At 38.2% G+C, this 13271-nt stretch overlaps 1 protein-coding gene across 3 annotated transcripts in view; it reads right to left on the bottom strand.

Moving 5' to 3' along the window:
- Positions 1-13271, bottom strand: part of AGBL2 (ATP/GTP binding protein like 2) — an 82170-nt gene that overhangs the window by 56248 nt on the left and 12651 nt on the right. For all 3 annotated transcript variants that reach the window (XM_033928595.1, XM_033928598.1, XM_033928597.1), the window contains exons 7-9: positions 12974-13081; positions 9581-9728; positions 6111-6890 (exon numbers count right to left, since the gene is read on the bottom strand). In XM_033928595.1, the coding sequence (XP_033784486.1) occupies positions 6111-6890; positions 9581-9728; positions 12974-13081 (1036 nt within the window). The remainder of the gene's footprint in view (positions 1-6110; positions 6891-9580; positions 9729-12973; positions 13082-13271) is intronic.

Raw genomic sequence — 13271 nt, 5'->3', positions numbered from 1 at the left:
CTGCTCAGCGGTCCGCTCCCGCGGTGGCCCATCAAGCCCATTGCCTGAGCAGTGGTATATATCTATCTGTACCCTTCAATCCCTTTTTCTTCCAGGAATCTATCCAAACCTTCTTTGAAACCATTTAATGTGTTCCTGTCTACCACAGCCTCTGGAAGCGCGTTCCATGTATCCACCACCCTCTGAGTGAAGAAGAACTTCCTAGCGTTTGTTCTAAACCTGTCCCCTTTCAGTTTCTCCGAGTGCCCCCTTGTACTTGTGGTGCCCCTTAATTTGAAAAATCTGTCCCTGTCTACTTTTTCTATGCCTTTCAGGATCTTGAAGGTTTCTATCATGTCTCCTCTAAGTCTCCGCTTTTCCAGGGAGAAAAGTCCTAGCTGTTTTAATCTGTCGGTATATGGGAGATTTTCCATTCCCTTTATCAGTTTAGTCGCTCTTCTCTGTACTCCCTCTAGTATCGCCATGTCCTTCTTGAGGTGCGGCGACCAGTACTGGGAGAGTGGGAGCGTAAAGCCATACACAATGAAAGCTTTTGAGTGTGTGGTGGCCCGCTGAGGACCAGTGAATAGTAATTTTGAAACTGTTCTGAATGAAGGTTGGCAAAGCTGTAAGATAACTTCTTTCAGCCGAGTGGGCTATCTGATATAATCTTCATTCTTAGCTAAATTATACCAACATAGTGCTGGTGTTTACATTACTGTTTATATTTTGGACACTTTTTTCTGTTTTAATATTATGTATGTTTTCATGTACACCGCTTAGATTTTAAGCGGTTTATAAATTTTTTAAATAAATAAAAGCATTTGTTCTCTGTCGTCATCTACTGCTACAGAGGCACAGCCCACTCATCTGGATTGACTAGTGCAGGGGTGGCCAAAACATCGATCGCGATCTATAGTTAGATGGCAAAGGCTAAGCGAGTCAATCGCGGATTCTGAGATTTCTCCCTGCTACCCGCAAGGAAGGTCCAGGCGTGTGCGATTGCACGGCCGGCCCACATGCCTCTCGCCGTCCCCTGGAACTTCCTCTCCTATGTCGGGGGAAGGCTTGTGGGCTGGGCATTGTGCAGTCACCCATTGGGGGAGGGAAAGAAAGAAAAAGAGAGAGAGAGAGAGAAAGAAAGAAACTCATGAAATCACCAGACAGCAAAGGTAGGAAAAATTATTTTATTTTCAATTTAGTGATCAAAATGTGTTCATTTTGAGAATTTATATCTGCTGTGTATATTTTGCACTATGGCCCCATTTTACTAAACTGCGATAGCAGTTTTTAGTGCAGGGAGCTGTGCTGAATGCCCCGCACAGCTCCCAATGCTCATAGAGTTCCTATGAGTGTCGGGAGCAGCGTGGGGCATTCAGCGCAGCTCCCTGCGCTAAAAACCACTATCGCGGTTTAGTAAAAAGGGGGGGTATATTTGTCTATTTTTATTTAGTTGTTACTAAGCTGACATTACATATTTTAAAGTCATTTGCCTTGACCTCTTTGAAAAAACCCAAATATAAATGATAATTAACCAAAATTAGTCTGCTTTCACTGTTTCCTTTATTTTGGTTTTGGGCCCCCATATTGATACCTTTAAGTATCCTCAACTCCATGCATTTTCCTAAATATCCCTGAGAACGCTGCACTGAAAAGGATCCTTGCTAAGGACTGCACTGTCTGGTAGAGGGAGAATCAAAGCATGACATGTAATTAATTTAATTTTCTATACCATTCTTCCAGGGGAGCTCAGAATGGTTTCCATGAATTTATTCAGTACTCGAGCAAATTTCCCTATCTGTCCTTGCAGGCTCATAATCTATCTAATGTACCTGGGGCAATGGGAGGATTAAGTGACTTGCCCAGGGTCACAAGGAGCAGCGTGGGTTTGAACCCACAACCTCAGGGTGCTGAGGCTGTAGCTTTAACCACTGCACCACTCTAGAAATCAAAATGTAGCAGAAGTGAGCCAAATATAGGACAACCAAGCCATTGTGACATCACTGATGAGGTTGGCTCTTATTGGTGGAATGAGGCATTATGATGTCACAATAGCAGCTCTGGTTATCAGAGGCTGTAACTTTTCACACTATTTATTTATTTTCTATACCGTTCTCCCAGGGGAGCTCAGGCATTTTTCCCTGTCTGTCCCGGCAGGCTCACAATCTATCTAATGTACCTGGGGCAATGGGGGGATTAAGTGACTTGCCCAGGGTCACAAGGAGCAGCGTGGGTTTGAACCCACAACCTTAGGATGCTGAGGCTGTAGCTTTAACTCCTGTGCCACGCTCTCTGCCATAGATTCTCGTCTGCAGCTTACTCTGGGCATCTACTAGTTCACCAATGAAGACGGCTGGATCAGTGGCCTCATCTAAGAGCCAGGGTAAAGTCTTGATATGCCTAGCAATCATAATTTACCAGGTCCCCTCCCTCTATCACCTCCCCTAATCACAATAAAGAATGTCATCTTCCAAGTTTCCAAGTTTATTAAATAGTTTGATTAAACGCCTAATCTACATTCTAGGCGATGTACAAAATAGTACAAATGTTTAAAAACATAGAAAATTACATATACAAACAATATTTCGAAAACAAACCACAACCAAAATAAAATATTAATTTCTAAGTACGATATGGGAACAATAGGAGAGTTCTTTAAAGGGTACAATCTATATCAAATTCAAAATACAAAGGTAAAAACATTAGGTGGGAAAAGGAACTTAAAAATAAGGCAATAAAAAGTAAAAAGGGATCATTTATTCGCTAAAAGCATCGATAAAAAGGAAACTTTTAAGTTGAGTCTTGAATTTGTCTAGGTTCTCTTAAGTAAAGTGGGAGATCATTCCAAGACTGGGGAGCAGTCACTGAGAAAATAGTGAGGCGTCTCGTATTGATGACTCTTAATGAGGGAATGGCCAATAAATGTTGGTCCTGAGATCTCAGTGTTCTTGAAGTAGTGTATGGAATTAAAACTCTAAAAATAAAAGCGGGAGTTTGAAATATTAGAGTTTTAAAAGTTAGTAAGCAAATTTTATATAAAATGCGGTGTGCAATAGGGAGCCAGTGTGATTCCTTAAGTAAAGGTGTGACGTGGTCAAATTTTTTTGCTTTGTGAATAATTTTAATAGCGGCGTTCTGAACTATTTGAAATCGTCGGATTTCTTTTTGTGACAAGCCTTTGAATAAGGCATTGCAGTAATCAAGTTTGGAAATGACTAAAGAATGTATTAGAATATTGAGAGATTTTGCGCATAAGAATTTGGCAACAGAACGAATTTGACGTAGTCTGAAAAAAGTAGATTTGACCACATTAATTATGTGGTCGTGGTATGATAATCTATTGTCAAATGTTATACCTAAGATCCTAGTGTTTTGATGTATCTGTAGTGGAATGCCTTTAATAGAAATTGGAGTAGGCAATGTGCAGCAGTCCTTCCATGGAAAGAGCATCAGGTTGGTTTTTTGAATATTTAAAGATAGTTTGTTAGCATCCAACCATTGATGAATTTGATCCAGTTTGTTATTTATTGCTGCTATTTCCTGTGTATTATTGGGATCGATTGGATGTAATAATTGTATATCATCGGCATAGGCGAATACCGAGAAACCAATGGATTGACATAAAGTCATAAGTGGAGCGAGAAAGATATTAAATAAAATTGGTGAAAGTATTGAACCTTGAGGGATGCCATAGGGTAATGAGAAACTGTTAGAGTTTGTATTATTAAAAGAGACAATAGAGGAACGGTTTTCAAAGTAAGATTTGAACCAGCACAGGACTTGGTCAGTCACACCAATGGACTGAAGCTATGTATTAAAAGAGTATGGTCAATGGTATCAAATGCGGAGGATAGATCAAGAGAGATCAATACAACTGAAGAATGGTGATCTAAATGATAAAGTATCGTTGTAGTCATCCCAATCAAAGAGTGCTCTGTAGAATGATTTTGTCTGAACCCAGTTTGATTTGGGTGCAATACGTTAGTTTTTTCTATGTATTCTGATAATTGATTATATACAATTTTTTCTGTTATTTTTGCCAAATATGGGATATTGGCGATTGGCCTGTAGTTAGATTTTATATCGGGACTGATTTTTTGATCCTTTAGAACTGGGCGAATGATCGATTTTTTCCAAGCTATTGAAACTATACTTTGTTGTAGACAAATGTTAATTAAAGTGTGTATATAGGGACCAAAGATAGAAAAATATTTTTTGATAGTAATGGGAGGAATGGATTCCATAAAGGATCCTTTAAGGTTAACAGATTTAATGATTAATTCTAGGTCTTTAAGGCTAGGAAGATTGAAATGAGAACATTTCGAAGTTAATGAAGAAGAACTATCAGGATCAAGTGTTAATATAGATTGTTGATTTTGTATGAAATTTTTCCTGATATGATTAACTTTGTCGACAAAGCAATCTGCTAAGTCTTGAGCTGTTGGGAGGGGCTTAGAAATGTAAGGCGAGTTTTTGGATTGCTGGTTAATAGATTTTAGAATACTATATAGCATGGATGTATTTTTGGCCTGTATAATTTGTCTAGAATAGTATGTTGATTTTGCTTGAACTATTTTTTCTTTATAGTATGTTGCCTGTTCTTTAAATTTTGATAAGGTGAGTTGATTTTTATCTTTCCTCCAAGTTCGTTCCAACGAGCGAAGTTGTTTTTTAATTAAATCTAATTCGGCGTTAAACCATGGATTGGTTTTCTTTCTTGGTGAAATATTTTTTATTTGAGTTGGAGCTAGTTTGTCCATTAAAACCTGGGTAGAGTCGTGCTATTTTCATATGAGATCATCTATTGAAAATGAATCAAGATTTCTGAAGTCAAGGCTAAAGTTTAATAGAATTAACTCTGATGATAGCTTACTTAAATCTTTAAATTTCCTAACTTGAGAAGTTTCTTTTAGTTTAGACAGTGTGACTTCAAAAGTGGCTGTTATTAAAAAGTGATCTGACCATGGTACTGGTTGAGAAGAGTGAAATTGAATTTGAAATTCATTAAATGAAGAGGTAGAAGTTAGAATCATATCGATTGTGTGACCCGCTATGTGTGTAGGTACTGAAAGTAGAGGAAATAGATCAAGCGATCTTAGATGTGAAAGAATGTCTTTGGTATAGTTATTATTGAAATCTTCAAAATGAATATTAAAATCACCTAAAATCAAGGGGTTGATATTTGAGGAACCGAAGTCAAATAACAATGATTGTAAATGATAAAGGTTATTACTGTTGATAGGTGGAGGGAGATAGATCAAAAGAACATCTAACTTGGGTTTGGTCCTAATAGAAAATTGTAGAAATTCTATTGGGGAATTTAAAGAGGAAGAGTCTAGACTTTTGACTATGGAATTTCGAAAAATGACTGCTAGACCACCACCGCGTTTTTGGAAACGGTGATTATAGATAAAGGAAAATCCTGGGGGGCAGGCATAAGTAAGATAGGCTTCCTCCCCCTCAGTAAGCCAAGTTTCTACCAAACAAAGTATATCATAAGAAGATTGTATAATTAGGTCTTTTACCAGATGGTGTTTATTTTTTATGGAGCGAACGTTTAATAATCCTATTTTTGTTTAATTTGTTTTTACAGAATTGATAGTTTTAATTTTTATTAGATTGGGGTTTTGCATTACCACAGAGCAGAGTACTACTACAGATCCAAAAGGCCTTTCAATGCATTTTAATTTTAATATTGACAGGGGTCGCCATGCAACAAATTACTCAAAATTGGAAGGATTATACTAAATTAAATTATACATTTTGGTGGAACTCAGTTTGGCATATATATAAAATGGAAAAGGTGTTAGCGTTACAACAAGGGAATCTTCATAATTTTAAAAAAATTTGGGAACCATTGACTAATTATTCTAATGATCAGATATCTTAGCACATGGGTAGTAGAAATATAGGGGTGGGATGGGGAATGTATATTATATGGAATAGGAATATTGACAAAAGGGGAGGATTTATTCTATATTATAAGAGGATTTGTTTGTAAATACAAGTGTCATATGATAATTGATTATAATATGTTTAATTCACTTGTTGTAAGAATTCAAAAATGAATAAATAAATTTTTTTTTTTTTTAATGCATTTTTTCTTGATGGTTTTACAGTCTAAATCTTACCTGTTGATCATAGCCTTGGTGTACCAAACACAAGGAAAGGAATCTTTCAGTATTGTACTATAATTCCTGTTCAAGTCCCGTCCAGCAAGCGAGCAGCGATAGTTACCCACAATCACTCCATCAGGATTTAACATTGGCACCACTTTAAATATAAACATGTCTCTCAAGAGGCAAGCGTCGGGGGAATCACTCAAAATAAAATCCAGAAAGCCTTTCATCATCCAGGATCCTGTGGTCTCCCCAGGGTGCACCCTAGCAGTCACCACCACTGCTTTCTTAGATGCCGAAATTTTATGGTTTTGTGATAGTGAAGTGATTGTGAGCAGAAAAACTGTGTTGCCAGCTAAGGACCTACACAAGGCTCGGAGTTTGCAGAACTGGGACAGTATAGGGTCGTTAGCCATACTCAGGAGGTAGCGATTCAAGTCTGAGTAAGTGTATGGATAACAGTGAGCAAAATAACAAGTGTCATCGTCATAAGGTAACTGGAAAGTCCACGTTAGGCAATAAAAGGCTCCCTCTTGGCTACTGGTATTCTTGTAGTAGCTGATGTCATTGCCTTCCCTTCTCCAACCTATATTTCTTAACTGTGCATCCTTCTGGGAGTACAGCAGCGGTTTCATCCCCCTGCTGTACAGACTGGTAGATTTCATCAGGTTGGTGATAGTGAAGCGATACTGGATGTCCTTCCTTGTGTTCTTGACTTGGAAATAGAACCATTGGGTATGTTTGGAGGTGTAAAGGTCAGTGCATAAAGTCAGTTCATATTCATAAGGACCTCTGTGTGGACATACAAAACAGACATGAAGGTAATGTTACTTTATATTTATAGGCTACAGAACAAACTAAGGTGGTTCACAACAGTTAAAAATACATGATTTTATGTATTATTGAATTGGGAGGGAGGGGGATTATTATATTTAATAAGAATGATATAAATTTAGATTTCTTACATAATATTTAACATTATAGAATAATAATTTCCTAATGAAATGTTAAATTTGATGCTAATATGTGAGTTAATTAAGTGTGTATCTTTAAGTTTTATATGAGTTTAATTGATACACTTGTAACATACAAAAATGAATAAAGAATTTAAAAAAAAACCAAAAAACATGACAAGTTGTTGACGTTGGGACTTGCCGTTTTGGGTGAAGTAGTATAAGGTAATTTTACAACAGGGCAGCTGGGCAGAAAAGGAACATTTTATAAAGGAAACATAGCAAAATCCTCCTGTGTGAAAAGATGTCAAAGCAAAACAAACCATCACACACACAAGATCATCAATTCTGTGTTTTTATATAGAGACCATCAGAAGAAAGTTCCATTTAAGGTACAATAAGTGTATCTCTGTCCCTAGAGGGTATAGAATCTAAGGGGGGAGTTATCAGTATGGGCTGTCATGAAGATGTAACATCCATAGTAACATAGTAGATGACGGCAGATAAAGACCCGAATGGTCCATCCAGTCTGCCCAACCTGATTCAATTTAAATTTTTTTATTTTTTTCTTAGCTATTTCTGTGCAAGAATCCAAAGCTCTACCCGGTTCTGTGCTTGGGTTCCTACTGCCAAAATCTCCGTTAAAACCTACTCCAGCCCATCTACACCCTCCCAGCCACTGAAGCCCTCCCCAGCCCATCCCCCACCAAACGGCCATACACAGACACAGACCGTGCAAGTCTGCCCAGTACTGGCCTTAGTTCAATATTTAATATTATTTTCTGATTCTAGATCCTCTAGAACTCAGTCACAGTCTTCCTCTCCACTACCTCTCTCGGGAGCGCATTCCAGGTATCCACCACCCTCTCCGTAAAGTAGAATTTCCTAACATTGCCCCTGAATCTACCACCCCTCAACCTCAAATTATGTCCTCTGGTTTGACCATTTTCCTTTCTCTGGAAAAGATTTTGTTCTACGTTAATACCCTTCAAGTATTTGAACGTCTGAATCATATCTCCCCTGTCTCTCCTTTCCTCTAGGTATGTATTATTTTACTGTCAACCTGGGTTACTTAGTAACTAGGTCTCATTGCATAAAATGGGACCTATGCTAAAATAGCATGAGTAGAGATTGATTTCCTGATGCAGAACTCAAAAACAGGATTGTTTTGGATGTAGATATGTTTATGGAAATATTCACACTGGTGAATAAATTGCCGAAAGCTGCTGCCGATGAGAGTTGACTCATACTTCTATGAACATCGGTAAAAAGCTTTTTTGATTAATATTTTAATAACTGAAGTTAAAAATTTGGACGGATGCTGGAAAATGAGACCATTGACAGTAACATTGCTTACCTTGAGCTACCAATGAAATGGCATGAGCTAAATCCAAATAGATACGTAAATAAATGTAACCATCTGTGATCATAAAACTCCAAAAAGTCATTCTCACTATCCACAATGACACAGCATAACTTTTCTTCCCCCAACCAGGAAAGGTTGTGCACCATTAACCTATGTTAAGCACAAATTCAATGGTCATAGTATCTAACCACACTGAAATCCACCCCCCCCCATGTCTCTTTGGACTGACTCCCTTTTAAGCTCATGCTCCACTCAGTGATTCAAGCCAAGTTACATTCAGGTACAGTAAATATTTTACTGTCCCCAGAGGGCTTACAATGTAAATTTGTACCTGAATCGGTAGGTTCAGTGACTTGTCAAAGGGGAAGCAGTAGGATTTGAAACCTCAGGTCACTGCTCTAACCATTAGACTATTCATCAACCCTAACCTATGATACAATTCTGTTCGGTATGTCAATGAGAACAAAAAGTCAAATTTCATCAAGCAATAATAAACTTCTATTGGTTATGACAGGAGTCGCCATGCAACATATCACCAGTAATTGGAAAAATTACAATAATCTTAGCTATACATTCTGTTGGAATTCGTTGTGCCATATTTACAAAATGGAAAGAATAGTTGCTATACAGAAAGGAAATTATAATTTTAAAAATATCTGGGGGCCATTGACAAATTATTGTAATGATTAGACATCATTTTCCACTGACAGTATATTTATACATAGAGGGAGGGGGGATGGTATAAAGTTCTATTTAAAGGTTTAGTCAATAGTTAAGAATACAATATTTATATGATATTTTTGATTGAAATATTTGTGGGAAGGGTGGGTGGGGAAGGAATAAATTTATGTATTTATGATGACAATAGAAAGAAATTCAAGTGATGTGTAAAAATTTCAAATGATGTAATATTGTGTATTGTTGTAAGATGAAAAAATGAATGAAGAATTTGAAAAACAAAAAACTCTAACCTATTCATGTATTATTATAGCAAATTCTTATTTTCAATAAACTAGAACAGTTGCTGATCTGCAATTAGAAATTAGATTGTAGTAGTGAAGACCAGAAAGTTTTAATACATATAGGTCAGTTAAGATAATTGCTTATGAGCAGTAATTAGCATTTGGGTCCAGCACAGTTGTTTTAACCAAGAGGCTACTCACACCCGGATAGCTTTCTGAAGGTTTCCACTCTCAAAACGTGATTCAAACTGAAGAACTGAGTCTTCCTGCTTCCATAAGATCACTGTAGATTTAATTGGGCCACGCCTGCCTCTAATCTGGGAGCAGGTAAAATAGGATCCTTTGGTTGCTGCCAAAAGAAGTAAAATTCCTTCCACATTATTTGCTTTGCTCTTCAGCAACAGGTAGCACTCAGCGTTTCCTAGAAATATTAGATCTAGTCTTGAGGGAGAACTTTTTTACCACATTTCAAGGTGCCAAGTTCATATGGCTTTTCCCTGCATCTTCCCTACTGTTCTTTGTCAAACAAGTAAATTTTAAAAACATAAAAGCTTACCAGTAGCCCCTACTCCCTCCATGCTACCAAAAAATGAAGAAAAAAACACCTGCTGGGGATCCCTTCCCTCCTGCTGTCTACAAAAGTGTAAATTGCTACCTGGGTAGCCCCTCCATCCACCCCTTTGGAACTACAAATGAGGTCTAATAGTGCTGGATCCCAGTTCCTGTTCCAGCTGAACTGAAAATCCAATTGGACAAGAGAAAGTGTGAGCCACAGTGTAAATATTACTCTTTTTCACATAGCAGGGAAAGAGTGGGATGCCACAGATAAGCCCTCCCCCCCCCCCGCCCCGGGAGGGAAATAAGGAAGAACAGGAAGATCTTCAAGTTATGTTTTTTTCCACAAACTACCGTGCCAGGAAGTCATGATTTAAACAAAATATGAGAGAGATGGAATAGGTATACTGTGGAGAAGCTTTTTAAACAAAAGAAAGTCTGGAAAATTGGTCATTTCTTTTTATAGTACAGTCTGAAGAAAGCATGACTGGACAAACAGCCACCTAAATTTCTCTCCCCCTGACATAACCCTACTTAAATGTTTGGTTCATATTTAAACAGTTAAATTTAGCTGCTCAGTTTAGTCAATTTTCAAAGATTTTAGCTACCCAGCTAAATACTTACTTCGCTTCACAGTACATGACAAATGAACAAAAGTTGACACAACTTCTAGATCAGGGCTGCCCAAGAGATCTACTGGCGGGCCAGGTTTTCAGGATATCCACAATGAACATGCATGAGAGAGATTTGCATATCAAGAAGGCAGTGCAGGCAAATCTCTCTCATGCATATTCATTGTGGATATCCTGAAAACCTGGCCTGCCAGTAGATCTCGAGGACCGGACTTGGACAGCCCTGTTCTAGATGGTACAAAGTTAAAAATTATGAGATTGATTCAAAAGGGTTTAACTGGGCAGGACAGGCTCCTGCCCAGTTAAACCTTGCTGAGAAAGCCGGCCACTGATATTCAGTGGCATTTAATTGGTTATTGCTACTGAATATTACCACTATCGGGCCATCTCTTAACCTGCTACGTTAGAGGTGGGCCAGGGGTATAGGCCAGAACGTTAACTTAGCTGGTTAATGGCAATATTCAGTTTGCTAACTAGCTAAGTAACTGCATAAAGTTGGCCCCAAGGCAACTGGAGTGGCGCCTTACATCCAAAAGACAAGCCTGACTGAAGGAGACCCATACTGCATTCAGAAATGAAGTTGCAGAGGTAGAGAAGGCCTAAGAAAGGGCACTCAACCAGGAGAAAGTTTGAAACACCAAGCAAGTGAAGCTCTGTAAACCACTGCTAAAGGAAGCAGAAACAGCCAGAAACTGACTGGGTCCTCAGGAGATCAGAGGCCAGGACTAGCAGTGGGAAGAATCTATTGCGACAGCCTGCAGGGGAGAGCTCTCCATGGATTACCTGTCGCTCTATAGGGAAGCAGAGGAGCCCAATCCCATGTCAGAGTTCACATCCACTGAGTGGCAAGATTCAAATATACAGAATCTGATTGTGCAGTCCTTTTCTGAAGAGAAGGAAGCATGTAGGATCCTGCTCCATATGGAAATAATTACTGAAGACTGCAAATAGCAGCTGGAAATCTGCATATTCTATGATTTTTACAATCTGTCCCTGGTGAAGCAGTGAATGTGGGAAACGGTTGAACTGCCGTCGGACTTACATAAGGACTACATAGCAGACTCCTAAAGGATCTCTCTGGGCCTATGGCCACCACTATAAGTTAAGTGCTTTTTTGGATTTCCATGACTATGTGGATACAGTTTTTAATCCTGGTGAAAAGATTCACTTGATTTTTGCAATTAATAAATTAAAATAAATAAAATAATTAAAAATTAACAAGGTTTTTTGGACCAATGATAAAAATCAAACCTCAGTAAGACTCATTGGAGGGTGAGGGCTGGGTGTTTGAGGTCCTTTTCTTTGTGTTTTGGTAAATGTAAAACACCAATAATATACTGACTTTCATTTTTGGGGGTGACATTTTTATGTAATTGAGTAAGTTATTTTTTCTCTCCTCTCAGTGTTGTCTTTATAAAAAAAATATAAACAGGAAGGCAACTCGATGGAGAAACAAGAGATATGTCTTCGTTACTCTGCGGAAAACAAAAAAAACTGACGACCTTGTGACCTGGCGTCAGGAGGGAAGGCACTCGCGCATGCGTGGTGCGGGCAGTCTTAAAGCTTCTGAATTCTTAAAGTGCTGGTGCACTTTTTCACTGTCCATACCGGGGCTCTGTGGACGATGTCACCCACATGTGAGACTATGCTGTCTGATTGTCCTAGGATAGAGAATGCTGAATCACCAGTGAGCATAACATCACAGAGCTCAACTTTGTGCTCTCTATCTCTGCCTGCTGGTAGGTGGACTTAACCCACTTGTCTGGATTTGTCTGCTGGTAGTCGAGTTAGTCTGGTATAACAAAATTGACAGAGGCAGGTGACACCTTATAGACTAACCAATCTATTGAGGCATGAGCTTTTAAAGACTAGCGTTTATGGTCATCAGATACATCTGATAAAGTGGACTCTGGTTCTCTAAAGCTCATGTTTCAGTAAATTGGTTAGACTAAAAAGGCGTCATCTGTCTGGATAGAATGGCAAGACAACTTAACTGTTTGGCCATAACTATGTAAAATAGATTTTTATAAAACAGGGTGATTCAACTGAAGAAAAGAACACCTGTCAATCATTAAGCATGGAGTGGGTCTATTATGATTTGGGGTTACGTGACAAATAAAGATACAGGAAATATTGTCCAGGTGGAAGAAAGAATTGATTCAACTAAATATCAATACATTTTAGAAGCCAACATCCTATAATCAGTGAAGAGTTGATGCTGAAAATAGGTTGGATTATTTAAACAAGACAATGATAGAAAACATACGTCAAAATAAAAAAAATGAAATATTTGCAGAAAGGAAGATGAAGGTTTTGGAATGATCCTCCTTAGTTACACTGTCTTGTCCATAAACTCCTAAGCCCTTTTTATATGATATTTCCACTTCTGAAGTTTTTGAAATAATACCTGGATTTATCTGATAGACCACAGTTCCATTGTCTTCTCCCACAATCTGCGGTTTCCTCTCTTTTCCTGTTGGTTGGTAGAATTCTTCTGCTGTCAGAGGAACCCACTCTGAGGAGAAAAAAAGAAAGAGGCAAAATTTTATAATCAATAATGAAAATGGATACAAAAGGCAAACAAGATGAGAAGCAAGAAGAGAAAGAAACTATGTAAGAAAGGGTTTAAAAAAAGGAATAAGAAGAGGGGAAAATAAACTTTTGCCTGTTCTTGACATTTGATAATGAAACCAAATGGATTTAGA

Source organism: Geotrypetes seraphini, chromosome 19, assembly GCF_902459505.1.
Source record: "Geotrypetes seraphini chromosome 19, aGeoSer1.1, whole genome shotgun sequence".
Taxonomy (NCBI): Eukaryota; Metazoa; Chordata; class Amphibia; order Gymnophiona; family Dermophiidae; genus Geotrypetes; species Geotrypetes seraphini.
The sequence above is the reverse complement of the archived record's forward strand: the minus strand, read 5'-3'. Positions and strand labels throughout refer to the sequence as shown.